At 38.9% G+C, this 21,842-nt stretch overlaps 1 protein-coding gene and 1 long non-coding RNA gene across 15 annotated transcripts in view; one reads left to right on the top strand and one right to left on the bottom strand.

The window, feature by feature from the left end:
• R3HDM1 (R3H domain containing 1) overlaps nt 1-15,275 on the top strand; it is a 50,732-nt gene extending 35,457 nt beyond the window's left edge. For 9 of the 14 annotated variants that reach the window (XM_083841271.1, XM_083841278.1, XM_083841273.1 and 6 more), the window contains 9 exons: nt 4,124-4,278; nt 4,833-4,981; nt 6,502-6,620; nt 7,141-7,308; nt 9,977-10,146; nt 10,371-10,521; nt 11,933-12,015; nt 12,838-12,922; nt 13,857-15,275. In XM_083841271.1, coding sequence (XP_083697397.1) covers nt 4,124-4,278; nt 4,833-4,981; nt 6,502-6,620; nt 7,141-7,308; nt 9,977-10,146; nt 10,371-10,521; nt 11,933-12,015; nt 12,838-12,922; nt 13,857-14,224 — 1,448 coding nt within the window. In that variant the 3' untranslated portion in view covers nt 14,225-15,275. The remainder of the gene's footprint in view (nt 1-4,123; nt 4,279-4,832; nt 4,982-6,501; nt 6,621-7,140; nt 7,309-9,976; nt 10,147-10,370; nt 10,522-11,932; nt 12,016-12,837; nt 12,923-13,856) is intronic. The other 5 variants (XM_083841270.1, XM_083841269.1, XM_083841267.1 and 2 more) reach the window with 1 other exon arrangement.
• LOC310901545 lies at nt 14,915-21,826 on the bottom strand. The gene is made up of 2 exons (XR_014585891.1): nt 21,559-21,826; nt 14,915-21,510 (listed from the first exon to the last, which is right to left on the bottom strand). It is a non-coding gene; the product is annotated as an uncharacterized lncRNA (long non-coding RNA).
• Between the last annotated feature and the right edge of the window lie 16 nt (nt 21,827-21,842).

Below are 21,842 nucleotides of genomic sequence, written 5' to 3'. Positions count from 1 at the left end.
ACAACTTCTTCAGTAAGGTTTGGGTTCCTGAAGCAAATTCGTTTCTGAGTAGTATCTTAACCGACAGTAAAAACTTTCAGAAGTAGCTAGTGGTATTTGAAGGCAGATAACATTTCGTCTGAGTCCCTTAAAAATCAGGGATTTCGTGTCCTTTTGAGGTTCTTTCAGAAACAAAGTGGTTTTTTTTGGTTTTTTTTTTTTTTGCCCCCCCCCAGACTGTGTGGTGGTGGGGTTTTATGTTTTTCTTTTTTTTAACAGGAATATGATGAAAGATCACCTCTTACAAATAAATACTAAATGGATTTCTTTATAGTTGTGCTATTAAGTAGCCAGTAAGAAAGATGTCGTCTTTAGTAGTATGTAGTGTAGTTTTCTGTAGTCCTTCTAGGAAGAGATCAAATATCATCAGTGCTGGAAGTTGTTATTCAGGGTTCAGTTGACAAATTTGTGGGATTATTTCACTGCAGAATCATCGAGATACCCATTATGGTAGACTTGTCAGATCATCTTAAAGTACTGTTAGTACCTGCTTATTGCAAAACAGAACTGCGCTTTGCACTCTTTAGAAGTACGTTGACAAATATTCAAAGAAAAAATATATTCTTTTCTTTTGCTACTTGCTTTATCCATCTGTGTTAAAGATGTGATGTCCAACTGTATTCCACAACCCTGCTTTCCTTCCTCAGAATACTTAATACACAGACTGCTTAACAGCAAAAAGTCTGAGGCTCAGCTGGGGTTACTTCCCCATTCATGGGGACTCTGTAGGAGAATAGGAGGTGAACTCTCAGAGGTAGCCAGGTGTATACATGTAGCTTAATAAAAATCTGAGTTTGAAAGCATGGGGTGCTGTGCATCAGTGTTAAGATGCAAAGGGAGGAATCGGTTACTATTAGGTAAGTAAGTTTGTTTCTTGTGTGTTTTCAGCTCTTGATGCTTTACTTGAATTTCACCGTCTGTAACATGGACGGGTGAAAAGTAGCAGCCACTAAAATCTCTTTCTGTCCTAGAAGAAATAAATATAATAAAGGGAGAAAGAAAGCTGTGCAGACAACTCTTACTACTTTGATAAGGTACCTTGTGCCTCTAATCGGAATATCAAGGGATCTTGTTAGAGTAGTGAAAGGATGGTCCGGCCAATAATTCCACTCATTCCTGCTTGGTTACTTGGTGTGTGGTGGAGAGAAATATTTTATATCTACACTAATGGTGGAGAGAAATATTTTACTAGCAACCAATTGCTACCTCGCCATTGCTGCCTTTCATTTACTGCTTTATAGGCAACTCTGAATCTCCATTCTGGACATAAAAAGGTTCCACATCATATTTTTTGTTCTGCAAACTGCTTATGAGATCGTATGTTTCGTAATTACCTCTCTTGTAGGTTTATTTTAAACATTTGTGCTAAGCTAACACAAAGCTACATCTGAAATGGTTGATATTTACTAGCGATGGCTGTCGTTGAGATGAAGGACAGCATGCTACTTGGCTAACATGGCAATGAGTCCCTTGGGTTGGGGCCCTTCCAACTGCGGCTATTCTGGGATTCTGGGTCTGGTCAAGAGTGACAACAGACAAATCCTGTATTAAATAAAAACCAGGGGGTTTACTCATTTTGTAAAGTGGTTGCTAACTCTGAAATTGCTTTCCAAACGCAAAGTTAGATAAAAGATGACAGCTTCTGAGAGCGTGGCAACTGAAGCCGCGTTTGGTTTAACGTTATGGGATGGCCTGACTTTGAGCTGTTGAATTCGGGGCCGTAACACTGTCTGAGAGGTTTAGATTTCTCACAGTGAACCGGTCTCTTTTTCAGCTGCTTCCTGGCTTCCTTTCTAAAGGGGTTTCACCTGTAATATTTAGTGTTGTTTTTTTTTTACACTAATATTTTAAATGCTTTGTGTGCCCAAAATACAGAAGGAAACTCTCTGAAAGAAAACAGCATTTTATGTCTTCGTGATCGTGAGGGTCCACTGACCAAAAGACCTAACTGTAGGTTGATTAAAAGTCTTATCTGAACGGCAGTTACTCTAGGAGCATCAGCTGAAGTTCAACTAGCTTCTGCTACAAAACTGCCAGCCATCACTGTCACAGTAATAATAGCTCTAGTTGTAATAGATACCGAGCCTCACTCAGAGCTGGTTAACCAGGTTATCGTACTTTCTTGTTCTTGAACAAAAGCCGTTTCATGCTCTTAACATGTTATTCAGAAAATGTATTTCTATATCCTGTGGGTTAATTCCTCTTACATTAAGTGATTACTTATGGATATACCAAGAAACATGCTTCTTTTTGTAGCTGCTTCTTTTTGTAGCTGCCGTTCTGGAATATTTCTCGGTAATGAGGCGGTCTGTTCAGGCAGGTGCGGGTTTTCTTTTTCTGCTGAGTGTTGCATTTCTGTCATACCACTTTCTATGCAGAGGTGAAACTGGGAAACTAAAAATAGAGTATTCTTCAGAATGCTGTGGGGAACCTTCTTGGCACTCAGTTTATATTGTTCCAGTTCTCTGTGCTTGCAAAATTGATTATGTCTGTCGCTGAAAGTGTCAGGAAAAAAAGCTGAAAAATATTCACAGCTATGTTACAGTGCTGGGGAATTGAGGGCTTTAGATTGCAGATGTGGTGATTGCATCTGTTGTATACTGCAACTTTGCATTCTATTGCTTTTTAGGTGCCATAGATCACTTGGTAACAAAGCACATTTAAATATTTTGTTTGTTACAGGTATGAGAGATGGATTTTTCTACACGGTCCAAGTTTAGTTATTAAAAATTGTAACTACTAATCTCTATTCGAGCATGCACGGTTGTGAAGTTACATAGTACTCTGAAAATATTGATAGTGTCTTCTGTGTTTCTAATGAATAGCTCTCTTGGTTTTAATGAATTGAACCTTCTTCCCTTTAATTTTGTCAAGCAATATTTGGTCATGTTCACAGGCTTTGTTAGTCTTCATTGTTGCAATTTCTATAAGAGAGATAGCCAGATGAGACTTAATTCATAATGTCCATTGTACCTTGAATGTATGTAATCAATGAATGTCTCTGGGTTTTGTTTTAAAAAAAAAAAAAAAACGTGTTTATGTTAACTGAATAATTTTCTAAATAGACCAAGGAATTTTAAAACACAATTTAAAAAAAAAAAATCCAAGTGACTTTTTGCAGCTGTATCTGCTTTAGTAAATATAGTTCCATATCAAGCCAGGGAGCATGGGGAATGTTAGATTCCTTGGAATGTGAATCTGTCCAAGTTAATAAATACAGGACTCCTCTTGCCATCGGTGCTTCCTGACAAGCCCAGTTTTGTTACTTGGGAGTGGCAACTGGCTTTGTCTCAGAAACACTGTTAGTTATGGTTTTGTTGCTGATGTGGTAAGTAGTCAAGCACATAACCTGGATGATGGAATAGGACAAAAAGAACTTGTGTCCTGCATGTGTTTTCCTGTTTGGCACTCGTGCTTATTTTTTTCACTATTTGTGACTATTTTTTGTTTAGGACATTTTTGAAAGACAGCAAAGGGTGCCAGCTTAAGCAGTAATAAAGTGTTGTGGAGGCACTATAGAGGGGTGAATATGAAAAATCAGTTTGGTTTTGGTTGTTGTTTTTAAAAGGACTTGCACAAGTGCGTTGCACAGTGTGCTTCAGCCTTGACTCATAGGTGAGGTACTTTCATCCTGGGGCACCTGAGATGCTAGCAGAATTTATCATAAGCAGAATTTCAAAGCTGAAGTATTATAAACAGCCTTGTTCATAATAATAGACAAGTAATTGTTTTTGACATATCTAGCATGATTTTTTCAAATGCTTTCAGCTTTCACCAATCAAATCAAGGTGTCAACGCATGTAACTCAGAGTGCAAAGAAATATTGCAAGCATGTGAGTGCAGCATTGCAGATAGTATGTGCAGTATTTAATGGTGGGGCCAGGTGGATGTAAATTAATAAAATCTGTTGATTTTTAATGTTGGCTTCTTTCTATATGCATGGTAAGTTCAAGTCTTAAGAAGTTGCCAGATGTAAAAGGCCATTGGAAAATGCCACACATACCTTTTCATACAGGCAGCTCTGTATAAAACGTGTTACATTTAGACAGTTCTTTCAAAATAATATTTAAATGTATAATTTCAGGTTACCAAGTTTTGCCTAACCAGCAGCAAAACTACCAGGGTTTAGTTGGAGTTCAGCAGTCTCAGAATCAAAATCTAGTCAGTGGCCAACACAACAATGTTGGGAATCAAATTCAAGGTGTGATTGTTCCATATCCTTCAGTGCCATCGTATCAGGTGGGTAATTTACTCATAACTTTTCAGTCATTCTTCTGTACTTTTGAGTGATTTTTTTTTGAAGTGCATTGCTTTGTAAATGCAAGAAAGCTGCAAGTACATTTCAAGGGTGACTTGGAGGAGAGAAATATGTATATATATGAAAAAAAAGATGATTGAAGCATGAAGCAGACCTATCACAAATTCACAAATTTTCTTTTGAATACTAAGTGCTGCATTAATTGTGGTTCAGAGGATAGGGAAGAAAAAGCTTGTAAGAATTCCACCCACTCCAGTCCTTAACTATTGTAGAGAAATTCTTTTGTTAATTTATGGAGTCCCTTGGAACTATTTCCATTTTTAGGGAAGAAGGTAAAAACTTTTGTTTTATAAAGCACTATTATTTCAACTCATGTTATCGCTAGTGCTCTGGATTTAGAGAACTCCGGTAGATCTTTGTGGTTTTGTTTTGTTTTCCAAAAAAAAAAAAAAAAAAGCCTTAAAGTAGGTGATGGTCAAGAGGCAGAAGGAAACATTTTTTGCACAAGAGAGTCTTAACATGTTCTCAATTTTAGGTTTCGGTGCCTCAAGGTTCCCAGGCAGTGCCCCAGCAGACATATCAACAGCCTGTAATAATTCCCAGTCAGTCAAATCAAGGATTGCCCACAACAGGAATGCCAGTTTACTACAGCGTCATTCCATCAGGTCAACAGAATAATTTAAGGTTGGTTATTTGATTTCTCAGCAACCAGGTTTAATTGTCTTGTAGTAACTGATAGAATCTGCTACGTTACTGCGTGTATTAAAATATATTTTAAAGGTAGACTTAAAAATGCTTTATTAGCTGTTTTTTCTCTTATGCAATTCAGTGTTTGTGTCATCACGGCATGGCTTCGTCACCTCAAATGAATCTGAATTCTTGTTCTTTGTACTCAAAGGGTTCTTAACCTTTTCTTCCATAGTTACGTTTGAGGCTCAGTGAATTCACATGTAGACGTAATCCCAGACTTGTTTTTTAAATAAGTTTTATTGCTTATTCTCTTGCATCACTTGCAGTGGCCATCTCTATCAAACAGGGTAACTTCTGCTTGGAATTCAGAGCAGACTAGCAGCTAAGGACAGCAACGTGCATTTATCGCAGTAGATAGAACGGTATTCCACGTTTTTTTGTTAAAAAACACTACCACTATCTACTGGTAGTGTTTTTTAACAAAAAAACGTGGAATACCATTCTGCAAGAACTGAATAGTCTCAAACCTATGAGTCACCACTGAGAATTATAATCATTAGGCAGATGAGAAGCCGTATGAGGGAATACATCCTGAGCAGACTGAAAACTGAAACAGATTGCTTTCTGAGTTTGGTTTGTTTCAATAGCATCTTTAAATTAAAATCATATACTTGGCCCATGGGACAAAGGATGGGAAAATTTTCATGTGAAGTTACAGGTGAAAATGGATTCCCAGTGGAGGCTTAAAAAGATCGTCCCTCGTTTTTTCCGTAGTTTGAAGTTATAAAAACTTCTTTCTCATTCCCTCAGAGCGTTTAGTTCATCTGTTGATGAAAACTTCAACTTCATACTGAAGTACCAGATGCCATAGGCACCATCCTGCTTGTAGTCCACCAACCTGATGTTCTGCCTCTGGCAGAATGATCAGTTACTGTTATGATAGAATTATGTCTGTTATTTACTTGTTTTTGCCCTTAATGCCCTGAAAAATACCTGGCATAAATAAACTTCTTTATTCTTTTTGTATTACAAACAAATGCAAGGCTGTTTCTTTCCTTGAGTCTTCTTCCATGACCGGGTATTTTTCTCCTATTTGGTAAAGCCATGGTAAGGCAACCCCTGCAGGTGTCAGTTTAGGCTGCGTTACTCTGCACTGAAGCAGAGGAGTGCTCTCATTCTGTGTGCCGAATACCACGGGGCCAGCCTCCAGCTGAGTAGTCAGCATCTGAAATCCTTGTGGCAGGTTTTGTGGTGGCCATTTAACCAAGACCTAATTATGGTTAATTAAGACAATGAACTGCTATTTTTTCATATTCTATGTATCTTTATATCTATATAGTTCTCTTTGCACAAAGGTGGTATATCAAAGTAAGTAAATTAGTACTGTTTTTGATATATGCAGATCGTAAGTTATAGCCAAGGAAGAGCTATGAAACTTCTGTCTTCTTCAGAAGCAGATTCCTGGGTGGGGAGTAGGCAGGAATATTACTGATTGAATTTTTTTATTATTATAGTTCATCAGTAGGATATTTGCAGCCTCCTGGATCAGAGCAGATACAGTTTCCTAGAACATCATCACCATGTAACTCTCAGCAGCTTCAAGGACAGCAATGTGCAGGTTGGAGGACTGAAGGTTTTTTTTGTTTGTTTTTTTGAAAGACTTACAAGTTTCTAACAATTATTATGCTGGGTGATTGCATATGGGTTTGATTTAGAATTAACTATTGTATTTCCTTCTGTATGCTGTGTTTAAAATTATATTGCAAGCAGGTTAACTTCACAACTTTAATTTATCACTGAGAGCCCTCAAGTTACTTTCTTAGAATTCAGTACTGTATGGCATAATGGCTTGCAAGTCAGCTTTTGAATTGAGACAGACATGGGAACAATGCATTCTCACCCAAATGACTTTAATCTAATCTTTTCCTCAATTATGGGAGCTATGTGGGTCTGATTTATTTATTTCTTTTTGGAGTTCCTGAGAAGAGACTAAAAATTGTAATCATTCTGGATCTGGATTGAGTACTCTTTTTTTTTTTTTTTTTTTACTGTTGAAAGGGGAAAATGAAATACTCATAAGCTGGGGGGGGGGGGTGTTCTGTTTTCCTGTTTGTTTTTTCTGTTAGCATTATTTACTGCTTCTACTTTCGTAGTTTATAGCAACCATTCAAGTCAGAAGCCATCACCTCCTACATTATTGCCACCTTCATCAAAGTCAAAGCCACAACAGGCTGCTTCCATTGTGCACTACAGCATAGTGTCTCCATCCTCATCATGTAAAAGTTCACCCACTGGTCTTTCCATCATGCAGCCAATAAAAGGTATATTTTATTGGAATTTTCATCTACGCCATTCTGTCTAGAAATCTGTTGTAAATGGTCAGACTGATTTCACGGCTCCCTGCTAGAACAGTTGTGACTTGAACGCCATCTCTTCAAATACTATTTTTAATTCTTCATTGAAATTGCTATCATTGTAACATTAAAAATGACAACTTTTGAACTGAAATGAAACAAAAGCCAACCTCCCGTGGGCAGCTTGGAGGCAGCCTTCTTCAGCAGAGAAGAATGTCACTTAGCAGAAGCATTTAAATCAGGTTTGGAATGTTTCAATCTTTTACGTAATTTTTAAAAGGCGTATAAATAGCAGTTTCAGTGGGGTGTGAAAACAGCAGTGATGTAGAGCTTGTCTTATGCATGAAATGTTTGTAAATATTAACATCCAAACACTTAAAACCTCTGAATTTCAAAAAACATTTATCATAAAATTGGGCTGGTTAGGAGGTTAAGAGTATGAAGGTTAGCCTTCAAACCAGAGGTTATAGATCAGTCATAGTGAGTAGTACTGTCCTTATTTCACTGATAGGGAGTTTGATGCATCAGAGGGATTTGGTTGGCAAAAAAAAAAGGGAGTAATCTCAAATACTGCTATCTCAGTATTTTGCAAGCAAGTAATAGATTAAACAACTAGGTCAGTGACCTAGATTCCACTATAGATGTGATTGTTCTTACAAACATTTAAGATATTTTTAGAGCCTGTTTATTAGTAAATAGGTAACATCCAGTTAAGTGGCAAGATAGCTGTTCACAGCAGTTCTGGTTTTGTTTCCATTTCTTCAACACTTCAAGTTTGTTTGGGTGTAGTTCTTGAAGACTGTCATTTCAGGATGTCCAAAGTTGGTCTAGCACTACTTTGTTCTACCCTTATCTTGGTAGTTTTGGTTTTATGCAGTTTTGAAGGCCTGATTCAAAGCTGTTGAACTGTGATTTAAACAAGTTTGGGGAAGGGGAGAGCCTCTGTGACAGAGAACAAATATTGAGTGAATAAAGAAAAGCATGCACTTCAGCAGCAGCGATACTGAGATGATACCTCAAGGTGATTGAGGCGAGGACGATGAGGACGTGCAGACAAGCAGCTGAGTGGTGGTTCTGTTCCTCTAAAAAATTTGTAGAGGACCGGACTCCAAATCTGGGAGACTTTCAGGGATTTCTTCTGTGTTTTTTCCTCTCATGCGTTTTGATAATTGAAGTGTCTGCAGACAGGCCTATGCCTTCGATGACACTTTATTTTAAGCATGCTTGTTTAGGCAAAGAGTTCCATTTGTTTTCACTTACTGAAATGCTGTGGAACTAGTAGAAGTAGAAAGAACCAGCATTTGGGGGATTTACGGAGGGTGTTTTTTTGTAGTTTAAGTAGAATTTTCAGATTGTGACACTTAATTTAGAAATGGTGCTCCTGGTAATTCTGAAATGCGTGTTTTTGCTGGGCATTCTTATTGAACAGAGATGAGACAATAGAGTTGTATGCCAAGTGCTGCAGAATACTATAAAATACTATATTTTAAGACAGGGAGATGTAAATATACCATTTTAATGTTTATAAATATATGCATAAAAATTATTTTTTTCTTGTGTAAAACGTAGTGTGTATATAAATGTTTGCCTGGTACACCTCAAGTATATAAGTGTATGGGGTTTACATAAGCTTATGGCTTTGCCACTTGGAAACTTGTGGCGTGTGTTGTTCTGATTGTGTAGCAGATATCCATAAGTAGATGTGTATTTTATTTTGCCATGCAACAAAATAGAACGATTCTCAGTGTGGCTCTTACAGGGACACTCAAATTTATATCCACTAAAATTGGTGAGGTAATCTGATGATTACATCTAAGTCTGCAATACATGGGTAGAACGTTTTTGCCATTGAAAAGATTGGAAAGAGAGTATAGATGTGAAAGTACTGCTTTTATCACTTTATTTTGATAAAAATCAGTATAGTACGTATTCTCAGGAAACCTCTTGTCACGACTCCTTACATGAAACTGTAGTGAACAGCATCGGCTGTTTGGCCATTCTCTAACTGGAGTTTCTGTACCTACCACAGTGGCCAAGTGATACAGGATGTGGGGATCAACTTGCAGTCTTGCAGCCTCTGTAGTCTTGCAATCTTTGCCCAGAAAAACAATCTCAGTTACGTAAAAATCCGTTGTAAAATGTGTGAGGGTAATTTTGTCTCGGACTGAAGATTAATTAGGTCTTTCTAATGTATGACATCATATCAGAGAAAACATTTGGTGTATATCATGTAAACTAACTAGGTAAACTCTGTTTTTAAATGATGCATATTTTTTTGATAGGACATGTTCTTCAGCGCATTACTCTGACAGTAACTACAATGAATGTTGAGTAATTTCAACTACTGTTAAATACAATTTATTTCAAAAAATATTCTCAATACTGAGTTTCATTGGTTCCATTTATCTTTTATAGTTCTGGGAAGCCTTCTCAAGTTAGTCTAGTGCAGATTTATCTGATAGTGGAAATATAATTGTACAGAAGATACTGTCCTAGTTTTCTGCAATTGAGCAGCTTGTTTAGCAAGATGTCCATTCTGTTGTTTCTCTTTTTTTTATTTTACGTTTTTTCTTCTAAAATGAAAGTTGAAATATATGATAAACTAACTGCATTCTACCAATTTCTCATCTTGCAGCAGTAGCAGCACCACCAGGTGGAGGAGTAGTAATGATGCAGCTCAATATACCTAACAATCCTCAGCCTCGGAACCATTCACCTCCACAGTGGAAACAGAATAAGTACTACTGTGATCATCAAAGGGGGCAGAAGTCCACAGAACTTAGCACTTTAGACAGTGCTGCACAGGTATGAGCTTTTTGATTTGCTTTCCAGCATGACTTATTTGCATAAATTGCATCTCTGCATGTCATTTTGTGTTGTTTTTTTTTTCCCCAAGACTTCTTTTGGGGGAATAAAATCTGTTCTGGTGGTACTTAATATACCAATTTTAATTTTGCTTCCAGTGTTTGAATGCTGTAGATGTCATTGCTCACCTAGATACTTTCTAAAACACTAACTTGTTTATCCAGTTGCAGCATAGTCCTCAAGTAGGTAGTCCTGTCACCTCACCGGCCCAATCACCAGCACCAGCTCAGCTATCAAACATGAAGAACATCCGTCCCACATTAACACCTCTTTCTATTGTGCCCCAGTTTTCTAGACCTTTCGTCCCTGGACAAGGTATATTTTTAGTTAACTAAAATACTTCTGTGGTTTTATTTTCAATAAATGCTTTAAAATACAAGTTATATAAGGATTTTGTGACAAACTATGGCTCACTTGAGTAGTAATGCTATTGAAGCAAGATTATCAAAACTACCCACCCTTGGATCATGCACAATTTGACCTTACCGCTCTGTGCTGATATCATTCCCTGTATTCTCAAACGCCTCGATCTTTTGCTGTTGGACCTTCTATAACTCACTAGCTTTCTCACATGAGACATTGCCCACTTTAGAATTGAAAATATTAATAAAATGTTTGATATAATTTAGTTTTAAGTTTTAACCATAAATCAAGAACTCTACATATATTTACAAAAGGCATAAATTTAGAGCTACAAAGATAAATCACGTGGGACTAGCTGATCGTAATACATTGGGTGGTAATGGCATCTTTTGGAGAAAAGGACGCAGAAATGTCATGTGAAGATGAATGTTCTGCCAAACTCATTCATTGATGATGTACTGAACCAAACCACTGCCTAAGTGTGAATTCTTCATTCCTTTTAGAACAACTAGCATGATAGAAGAAGAAAAAAAATCCTTGTAGAATAATTTAATTCATTCCTCTGCTGCCATGTTATCAGAAAACAGAAAATAGGGAATTTTCACTGAGATGTGATAGTTAGAAGTTTGAAAACAAATGATGAAATAAATCCTGTGTCAGTGACCAAAGATGTCCATTATGTTTGGACATCTGCAGTTCTCAAACTTGAAATTAATGGGTCTTACTTTATACAAAAATTGCATTAAAGTAAAAACAAAACTTATAGAAAAATCTGTTAGGTCTTCCTTACTGATAGAGAAGACCTTATTTTCTTTTGTCTTTGTCTTACCTTCTGCATGATCATTACACTGTTGCTTTGTGTACCATTCCTCTTGTAAAAAAAATTCCAGGTTGCCTGTTGTAAACTACGTCCCTCAACTTTCTTAATCTTCTGTGATTATTAAAAATTTCTGTTCACTGATCGTGTGGATCCTTGGAGCAAAAAGGAGATATACAGATGTACCTGGCACTTATCAGGGATGTTACCATGGAAATGGTTAAATGGTTACCCTGAGAGCAGCCTTATTAAGCTCATTTTGATATGACAGGATTTAGAGAAGACTGCAGTGAAGGGAAAAAAATAGTATGTTTTTCAGTGTAACTCTGAAATGCAAGAGCCTTAAGCTTGTAGCTTTCCACCTTGTGATCAACATGACTTACATACATGCACTTACTTAATTGTGCCAAATCTTGTCTTCTTAGCTTAGCCAAATACGCTGCTTTGTGCATAGTCATTCTGCTTACTCTTTGGTGTAAGAGAATTTGGAGAGAGTTTTTATATTACAGAAAAAAAAAAACCTTTCTAATTACCTTTCTCTTTAAGGAGATGCCAGATACCCATTGCTCGGCCAGCCCCTGCAATACAATCCACCATCTTTATTACGTGGACAAGTAGCAAGCCAACAGGTATTAAAGAGAACACTCTCCTGGCAACACTGAAGACAACAATTCAGGACTACAGTTACAATAACCGTGAACAGGAGAATATATTATTGCATTAGAAAAGTAATTGATTGGAAAGCACTTGCTTCCCAATAACTGGTTTATTCTGTGTTGATACTTTCCATTGTTCCTGTTGTAAAAATATAGAGAAGCGTTATTATGAAATGTAGCTTTTCTTTTGAACTGAAATTCCAACCTACAAAGGAAGATAGAAGGCCCAGTGTAGAATATGGATTCTGTGGGAGGCAGTTTGCCAGCAGCTCCAAAAATCGGGGAGAGAGTGTTTGTTTAAAAAGATTGTTTTATTTGAATAACAGTTTTTTTAAAAATAGAAAGTACATATGGGTATTTCTAAGCAGAGAGTGGCTTTGTCTCTTACAAGAAAGCCAAAATATTAAGTGTTGGCAAAGCTCACAAGTCTTGCTATCTATTTAATTTCTGGGACAGACACAGACCCCCTGCCTCTACCTTGCTCAGTTCTACCTGAGATCAGCCAGACGATGTACTGGGTTTGGGGGCGGGGATGGATTTTTCTTCTTCCAAGAAGGGTTGAGGTGATTTTTCGTCATTTGCTTCCTTTCTTCTGAAGTCAAGGATTGGATGCCCCTGACTGCAGGATTGCTAAACTCTGTGACTAAAATCAGACATGGAAATCTTTTCTGTACCACGGTAGCACAGGTTACTTTTCAGACATTCCTCTGCACCATTTTTCACTGAGCTAACCCAGATATTTCAAAATACTGATGCGCTGTCATTAAAGTATATCATTTATATCCATCTCTCCAGTGTCAGCCTGGAAACAGACACGGAAACAGGGGGAAGAAACCAGCAAAGAAGGCTGCTTCAACAGATCTTGGTGCGGGAGAACCAGGTACAGAATTGCTGATTGACACAGTCCTCCAGCAGAACGAATTGTGGCGATAGGCTAGGGATGTAACGAGAACAGCACAGGTGAGAAAAGGGCCAGAATGAAGTGTGACTGGACAGGAGTGGGCATGGCAAACCATGGAAACAAAGATGGACAGAAGACTTGATTAGGAGAGAGGAAAGATAAATGAGAGAGGGAGGAATGAGAAAAGCGTAGTTTTGAAAGCTGGAGAAAATGCTAGAGAAGACCAGGACTGGACAGTACTAAAAGGAAAAGCAAGTTTACTGGATGCAAGCCAAGTCCAAAACCCTTCTCCCATAATATAGTAAACGCGTACCCCTTCTTCCTCTTACTTTTGTGAAATCATACATAAACCAAAAAAAAGTTAGTACTTAGTTTTTTCCTTCTAATATAAATAAACCCATGAATTTTGGGGACACACTAGGAGATCTGCAGGTTGGGTCTTTGGAGTTGGTAAAAATGTCATCCAAATAAAACCTGACATCATCTATTTTCCCATTTTACTGGAAATTATTTGTGTTGCAAGTGTTACCTACCATCAGCTCTTTGCAGAAAATTACTGATAAATCAGTTTCTAACCATTACTGGAGAAGATTTTGAGAGAAGAGAGACTAGCCATTTAGCACAGTGATGTGTGAAGAGTTAACAGGCGAAGCGAGTCAGGTGGTATAGAGAGTTATCAAATCTACTGCAAAACTTGGTGTGGATTCCCCGCCCCACTCTTCTGAGGGGCCTCTTTGTATTCTCAGCTTCTCTGTGACAGCAGAATGCTCTCTGGGTTACCAGAAATGGAGTGCCTGTGTATCAGCATGGCGTCAGGCACCTGGAGATACGAGATGAAACAACTCGCTTTCCACTGTGTGATGTATCTTTAAGTACAACCACCGATTTTGATTCCATCTTTTTCTTGTTTCAGTTGTGGGGAAAGTTCTAGAAATAACTGAACTGCCAGAAGGCATAACTCGTATGGAAGCAGAGAAACTATTTGGAGAACTTTTAAAAGTTGGTGCCAAGATTCGGTGGCTAAGGGATTCGCAGTGTCTGCAGACGCAGCAGCAGCAGCACCGTCGTTACTGTGGCAGCGGAGATAGCAATGTGAGCACTGAGCCATCCAAACCCAGTGACTTGGCCTCCACGTACACGGTTCTAGCTACGTTCCCTACGATGTCGGCTGCTCAGAATGCATTGAAGAAACAAAGTAGTACCTCAGTTAACAAGTTCAGGCTGAGAACGAGCAAGAAGCACTACGACTTTCACATTCTGGAAAGGGCTAGTTCTCAGTAGCAGTTCCGTCGGTGGACACTCGGCCTTTACTACTTCATGTCCTCCTCTCCTCGATTGGCTTGATGTTACGGGGTTTCTGCTCTCTTCAGAGAGACTCCTGGGATGTTTTGTCGTGTGGCAGTAACCATTGAAGAATAACCCAGTGATCCAGCGAGATGAAGAAAAAAAAATACAGAGTTGATCCCAGACAATAGCAAGGCATCACCTTTGAGACAGGCAGCTTTCTATAAGGAATGCCGCTGAAATGCCCCCTACTTTTATAATAGTTTTGTTTTATATTTTTGAATTCTTGTATCAGATCCAAAGTTCTATTGTACAGCAGACATTCATAAAGTCCCACATTCAGATTTGTATTTTATAATCCCTTTTCACAGCCAGCACGCAGCTGTCCATTCCAAAGCAGGAGCCTGAGGATTGGTGGAGGGGAAAAGAGAACCATGTCCAAGGAATTACACTCATTTTCTAGCAAAGTACCCCAAATCTACAAATTAACCTGTTCCTTTTCCCTTGCGTTTTTCTTTTTTTTTGTTGTTTTTTAAAGAAAAAATATAATTTTAGTAACTAGCTAACTCCTTAGATGGTTGTTTTCTTTTGAGATTCATTCAAGCAATGTCAAAAGAAATTACAAATTGGTTGTACCCTTGAAGGATTTGCTTCTGATCCAACAAGTCTAATAAGTATTTAAGGGGGAATATGAATAGATTACAAAGAATGTTCACTGAATCACATTTTAATATTTCTTTTTAACAAAAAGGTGAAGAAACTAAAATGTATCTTCACAAGTGACAAAATGTTTGCACTTTAATTGTGTTCCCACCAGTATGAATCTTTCTCTTCCTTTTCACGCTAAGATAATTGTATTTGATAAGTGCTGGAAACCTTTTTAATGGTTTAAGTTTTCATCATTTGCAGATGCTCACTGGACATTAAAGATTAATTGCACATAAAAATGAAACAAACATTTTTTTCAATTTGTGTAATTTGCAAGGCTGTACAATGTGTGCTGATGCAAGCCTTTTTCAGTTCAAGAAAATAAATGTTTACAAACAAACTTTTTCAGTGCACTTGTTTAAACTTCTAGGATTCTTCTGAAACCTTGAGGAACACATCGATGGTTTGGATCCCTTTAATGTGAGAAAATAACTTGTTAATAACATAAATACTAGAATTTCTCAAAGAATCGCTATCTCTGTTCCTCTTCTTGAAGCATTTACTTATGCCAGCCTCCACTTTTTAAATGTTTCCCTATATAGGTAAAACTAGGAAGAAATTGATCAGAGACGACAAGGTGCTGCTCCTGTTTTTATTTTTTTTATTCTTAGCATGGGCACTGACTTGCTGTTTAGACAAGTAATAACTTGTTCCCTTCCTTTACAGCTGTAGTTTTGTAAAACGTGTATTTGTAACTTCCGTAAGTGGAAACTTGAGGTAAATGTTATATTTTAAAATATATTTTACAGAGGGAAAGAAAGTAGAGGCATTAATTTTCATCTTGTATTGAAAATGCTACACTCAACAAGCAAACGTAAACATGTGAAGTGGTAGTAACAGTCCTATGCATGGTCAGATCATTCATGTGATTAATCAAAATATGCAGAAGAAAACTGATCCATCTGGGAATGATGCAGCCTAATGAAGGAGGCATATGGGACCTGATCCTGCAAAATGCCGTAGTGACAGGTATTTACATACTGAAGGTACACTTACGCTTCGATGCTCTCCTGAAGTAGAGGGAAAATGTTCAACTTGAAGCCCTTAGCCAAAACACAGATCTACTTACCAACAGATAAGCAGATTCACTTTGCTAAGTCGATTTTGCTAGAAGGGTGGCTGTTTCTTGGCGTTCTAGTTCATTTGTTACTACTTGAAGAGTCATGCCTGACAGGATGTGTTTCTTCCTCCTGAGGTGGGATTGCTGTAGCTTACTGCACCCCAAACCAGTGCCTCTATCACCCCCAGGTTATGCAGATTACAATATTCCGCTCCTGTCAGCAGCACAGAGGTGATAACACAACCATTGCCCAGGCTCCATCACTGCTGCTTGTCAGTTTTCCAGCACTAGCTCGAGATTACTGTTTTAATCCTGTAAAAGTAGTTAACAAATCAAATGTCTGTAATGACAGGTGTTGAAACCTAGAAAGGCAGCTGCTTCCTGTGGCTAAACATTTCCAGGACGTTGTTCCATAGATGCAGAAGAAGAATGGAGAACGGAGAGTTTTCATCTATTCTGAATGACCTAAGAACAGAGCTAAATATAACGTCAAATCTAAATATTTCCAAAGGATGCTGCATGACTTGCTTCATTTAATAAACTTTCCCCGTAATGACCAAAGAGAAGAAAAAGACGAGAGAGGTAAGCATGGAGAACGTGAGCGAGCCAAACAAAAGGAGGAGAGGAACGGGTGGATTAGGGACAAGTCACAGCCAATATTTCTTAACAACTATGTTGTAAATTTGAGTGAAGTTACTCCAGAAGAAAAAAAAAAGTGTTAAGTCAGTCAGTTATATTCTAATCCTGAATATGACTCTTACCTACTCTTACTACAGACAGTTTCCCCTTTCTGGGCATGCTTTCTTTCCTGTTAAGTAGGGGCTGTTCTGGTTTTTGATCTGGATATGCTAACGTGTGCCTCACCAATTATAATTAATATGACTTCAGGGGTGTTAAAGGCCTCTGATGTCTAAAATGGGCACAAACTAAAATACTTCTGCTTTACGGTCTTTTGTTCACTCCAGCTGTTGTGCCATTTCATACTGTGTCTAGTAACTGGCCAGGGTTCATCAGCCATCGGCTCTCAAACTTGTTGAACCAGGACCAGCCACACTTTCCTGGCTTTTACACTTCTGCCCCTTTTGGTTCCCTAAAACACCGAAATCTAGGGACTGCACAAAAACCCTGAAAGTAGATTTATTCCATAGGTTTGGATCACATTCTACAAAGTAAATGACTGTGCTTTATGGCTTGAAATAGACACTGCATATAAGACTAGATTCCTCAAGTGTTCTCAGCTAATCCAGAACTAGCATATTTGAGCTTCCTGTCATTCCACATTGAAACTATTTTAAAAGTAAGTAACGGCGAACAGAATTAAATGGGGACCCAAACTATATTGGAGTGACTTAAGGCATTTTATTTGGCTGTAAGCATATCTTAACTGTTAAAGGTGAGGAAAAAGCACTGGAAGGATAACCAGAAAACACGAGCAAATCTGGCTGTTACCTAACCCCCCAAGTGGTAAGGCTACTAAAGTTTTTATTAATGCAGTAACGTTACTATAAAATGCATCCCTGAACTGTGGACAGGCTCAATGTTATTTATGATAGTATGCTGAAAATGATTGCTTAAAGTCAAGAAAACAAGCACGCCCCACCCTTTGAGCGCACTGAAAAATCCATGGGCATGAGGTTGGACTCGGGAAGATCTACTCACAGCCCTGCAGTGCTGCCAAACGCTGCCCTCATGTTTCATTAAGTCTGGAGTGGTATAAAGCAAAATGTCAGTAAGCTGCTCTTGCACCTTACCCAAGACTCCTCCCCGAGCAAATCCAACCTATTTTAATCTGAAAGCCTTTTCTTGCACTCACATGTGCAGAAGATGACTGTAAAAGGAAAAGTAGTGGAACATCATCTATAAAGAAAGGACTTGAGTGTTGTTGCGTACTGGCTACTGAAGACAACAGTACTTGGGTGTTCTTACCTGCGCCTGCCCCTAATCTCACTGGGCCCGGGCAGACAGAAGCCCATCCCTTATGTTTCAAGGTCCAGATGAGGACGGCGGTACAGAGATGAGAGTTTAGTTCTGTTGAAGCATGAGAATAATCATTTAGTATCGAATAAGGCACTTTGATTCGCAGCATGCCTTTCACAGCAAGACCCGTTTTGTTGTCCTGTATTATTCAAGCAGCTCTGTGTCCTTTTCCTATCCAGTAATGCAAGCCATTTCCCTGTGGAGGTAGAATAAAGTTACATTCTCCTGCTTTCACACTCATTTGTGCCTTAAAACGGCATATTCGACAAGTTGTTTTGAGTTGATCCTGTAGTAGCTCATTTGGATGTCTGAAAGGGAGTCAAAACTGCAACTAACTCCTAAGAAGATCTAATTTAGCACCATGACATTCTTTTTCCCTAAAAATAAAAAATGGTGTGGGCTGCAATTTCTTGTATTTAGCCCCGAGGCAAGGAACACATGAAGTTTTAGTGAAAATTGATCAAACCACTTTTATGTTAAGGGTCATGAAAAATTATTGTAGCTCGGAAAGGATTTATTTCAATCCCTTCAGCGTTTTTACAGCTCAGTCTTGTGCCGTCTCTTACGACGTCACTGATGTGCCATCTCTATTTGAAGTCTTGATCCTGCTCACATTTAGTGTGTTTTGGGTTTGGGTATTTTTGGCTAGTGATGTCAATAAGCATAAAAACTAAACAGTGCACAATGTTAATGTGACTTCATTTTGGAAGTCTTAATTCTTGTGTATAGTCGAGAACCCTCAAAAGGGTCCAATTTCCAAAACCTGAACCTTAAGTCTCTTTAAGCTATCTTATTATGGAACAGAAGAGCAAAGTCACTATTCACATCTGAAAGTTTTAGATGTGAGGTCCAGTGTAAATGAGGTTGTCTCCTGGATGCCTTGAAAATGACGCAGTTACGTTGTTACCATAACATGTACCAGCCTCCCTTTGGTTCAGTGTCTGCCTTCTGTGTTTAGGCTTGTAGGGCTGGAGTTGGGACCTGACTGTCTGGCAGCCCCTTGTTAGCAAGGTTTATTTTTTATCTTGCTTGTAACTGCTTGACTACTTTGCAATGTTAGCAGGTTGTTAAAATTTGTCAGGTTGAAAGCGGGTCTTGCTTAAGAGATGATTAAAAAGCATTAAAAATTGGTACAGGGCACAAAGACTGCACCATTTGCTGCTTTTTTTATTTTTCAGTCTTACTGTTAAAGCAGACGAGCCTAGTCATTATATGGGATGCATGCAACTGTAATGAACTGTTTCTGCACTTCTGAAGAGAAATTTTAATGTCAGATAAGACTAGTGCTGTAAACCAAAGAGCTCTATAGGAAAACCTGTATGTTGCTGACAGTTGTTTGCTTTTAAAACTGGTAAAAAGTATAAAAATAAACTGTGCTGCTGTGTATAATTCTTAGCAGTGAAGTTTATTCTTAATTCAGATCCCATGCCCCAGTTAACTGCAAATCTAAGTTAGACTAAGGATTGGTGATGATAAACTGTGCTGGCAGCAGTGAAGCTTCTCAGACGTAGGCGCAGCAGAGGTAGAAGAAATGCTAGAAGATGGCTGCAGTATGTACTGGCTTCAACCCTAAATGATCTGCTACATTCGTTTTTCCTAAAATCACTTGACAGCTAACTTAAAGAAAATATATACATATCTATTTCTAAAAAATGGTCTGTTGCACATCGTGCACAATTTACAAAGGACCTCAGATGGAACTTGAAATGGGGACACTGACATTCTCCTTCTTTCTAACACCTAACTCGTAACTTTTTTTCCACACTAGCTATAAGATTAGTTAGAGAGACGTACGCAGCACAGCCTTGCCCTTCTTAGGGTTTCCAAATTAGTTACTCTAAGAAATAGCACCATTAAGTGTGCTATGATAGCCTACAGTATTGGTTTATAGATACTGGGAAGTACACCACAGCTTGTCTCCATGTTTAGTCAAATTATTTGCCTTTTAACCTGGCTTAAATTGATACTTTGAACTGTTAATGAACCATTGATTAGTGTCAAGTGACCGTGCAATTAAAAATAATTCACTAATAAAAATATTTTCCTGTACAAAGTCAGTCTGCACTGTTGGTCTGTTGTTGTTGCTGCTTTTTATTGCCTTTTTTTTTTTGAGAGGGGGGTGGTGATTCACCAATCTCTTAAAAATGTAAACAAGTCTTTTGCATTGTTTCCCATACTAATTGCCAAATTCAAGTTTTGTGTATTTTATCTTAAACTAGCTGAAATTTCCCCAAGAGCAATAGATGTGATTTCCATCAAATTTGGATCCATGTGTTCTGAAGTTTCAGACTTGCAATGGCAAATGCTCTGGAGGCGGACTGTGAAGCTACCTCACGCATTACGCAACGTTGCGATTACAAGTTATTTGGGAAACAGGCTGGATGTAATAGAACCCTTTCAAAATCACTTTAAAGACAGGCTCGGGAAGGTTCCCTAATCCACACGTGGCATTTCTTTCCTCTAGGTTCTTATTTGTGTCCCCGCCTAGCGTCTGAGGTGGTGCAACCCACCCAACTCCAGCCCTCTGCCCTGCACTACAAATGCTCCCTATGCATGGCGTGTTCTGCTGCTTCTCAGGGACACCTGCCCGAGGGGCTCTCAGATTAATTAGTTATACCTGCAGAGGCATGTGCAACTGCAGCAACTCAGTGACCCTACAGTTAGAGAATTATACTTGTTACATTTTAATTATTTGAAAATTTAAATACTTCATGATGTAAAGATTTTACACTCTCACCAAATGTGAAGTATGTACACCCTCACAAAAGTCACCTATCCAGTCATTAATAACCCTTTCACTTTTACGTTTAAACAAAATTCCTTTCTTGAAGTGGTATAAAGTTTTTTGAGAATCATACTTGCAAAATAATTTCCCAAACAAGTGGTGTTCAGCACCTCGCTCACCCTTCTTGTGCAACTCAGCTTCTAACTGGAGGTTCCAAGTGAGGGGTGGGTGACAAATGCAAACTGCAGCTGTTGGGAATGCCATGAGAATGAGTACAGCAATGTATCAAACTTCTACATCGAGCTTAAGATGCCTGTACAAATTATACCCTAACCTCTTCCTTTACATGAGCATGCATAACAGATATGACTTTTTGTTCATCTCTAAGAAATGTGTACTGTTTACCTTGCTACCATCCAACCTTTGGCATTGCTCTTAAATCCAGAAAATCCAAAAGATGCAATCTCAGCAGAAAAGCCGCAGTATGTAGCGGTCAGTGACTTTCAGAAGCCTGCAGAAGCGCAGTGTGCGTATACAAAACTTGCCCACTAAGCAGGATGACCGTGACACGCTTTCCACATGCTGCACCTTGAAATAGGTAAAACGCTTTTTGTGTATTGTTGTTAACATTGATTTGCCCCTTGCCATTACTGAGAAAAGTCTTTTAGTCGTCACTATCTGGTACTTTCCTCACTACACTTCTGGTTCGTCGCTGTAACTGTGCTCTTCCACTGCTCTCTGACATAGCATCACAGAACCATTAAGGCTGGAAAAGCCCTCCCCGACCACCTGGTCCAACCATCACCCCACCACCTGGTCCAACCATCACCCCACCACCTGGTCCAACCATCACCCCACCACCACTGCCACCCACTGAACCGTGTCCCCAAGCGCCAGCTCCAACCTTTCCTTCAACACCCCCAGGGTCGCTGAGGCCACCACCTCCCTGGGCAACCCGTCCCAACGCCTGACTGCTCTGAGAAGAAATGTCTCCTCATTTCCAACCTGAACCTCCCCTGGTGCAACCTGAGGCTGTTCCCCCTACTCCCATCACCTATATGGCATCCAGCCCCTCCACTTTTCCCTCAGGAGCGCCCCGCGCCCTGCCACCCCCTCTCCCCCTCCTTGCCCCCAGCTTTATCCCT

Source organism: Anser anser, assembly GCF_964211835.1.
Source record: "Anser anser genome assembly, chromosome: 6".
In the NCBI taxonomy this organism is placed as follows: domain Eukaryota; kingdom Metazoa; phylum Chordata; class Aves; order Anseriformes; family Anatidae; genus Anser; species Anser anser.
Note: the sequence above shows the minus strand (reverse complement) of the source record. Positions and strands in the feature narration are given on the sequence as shown.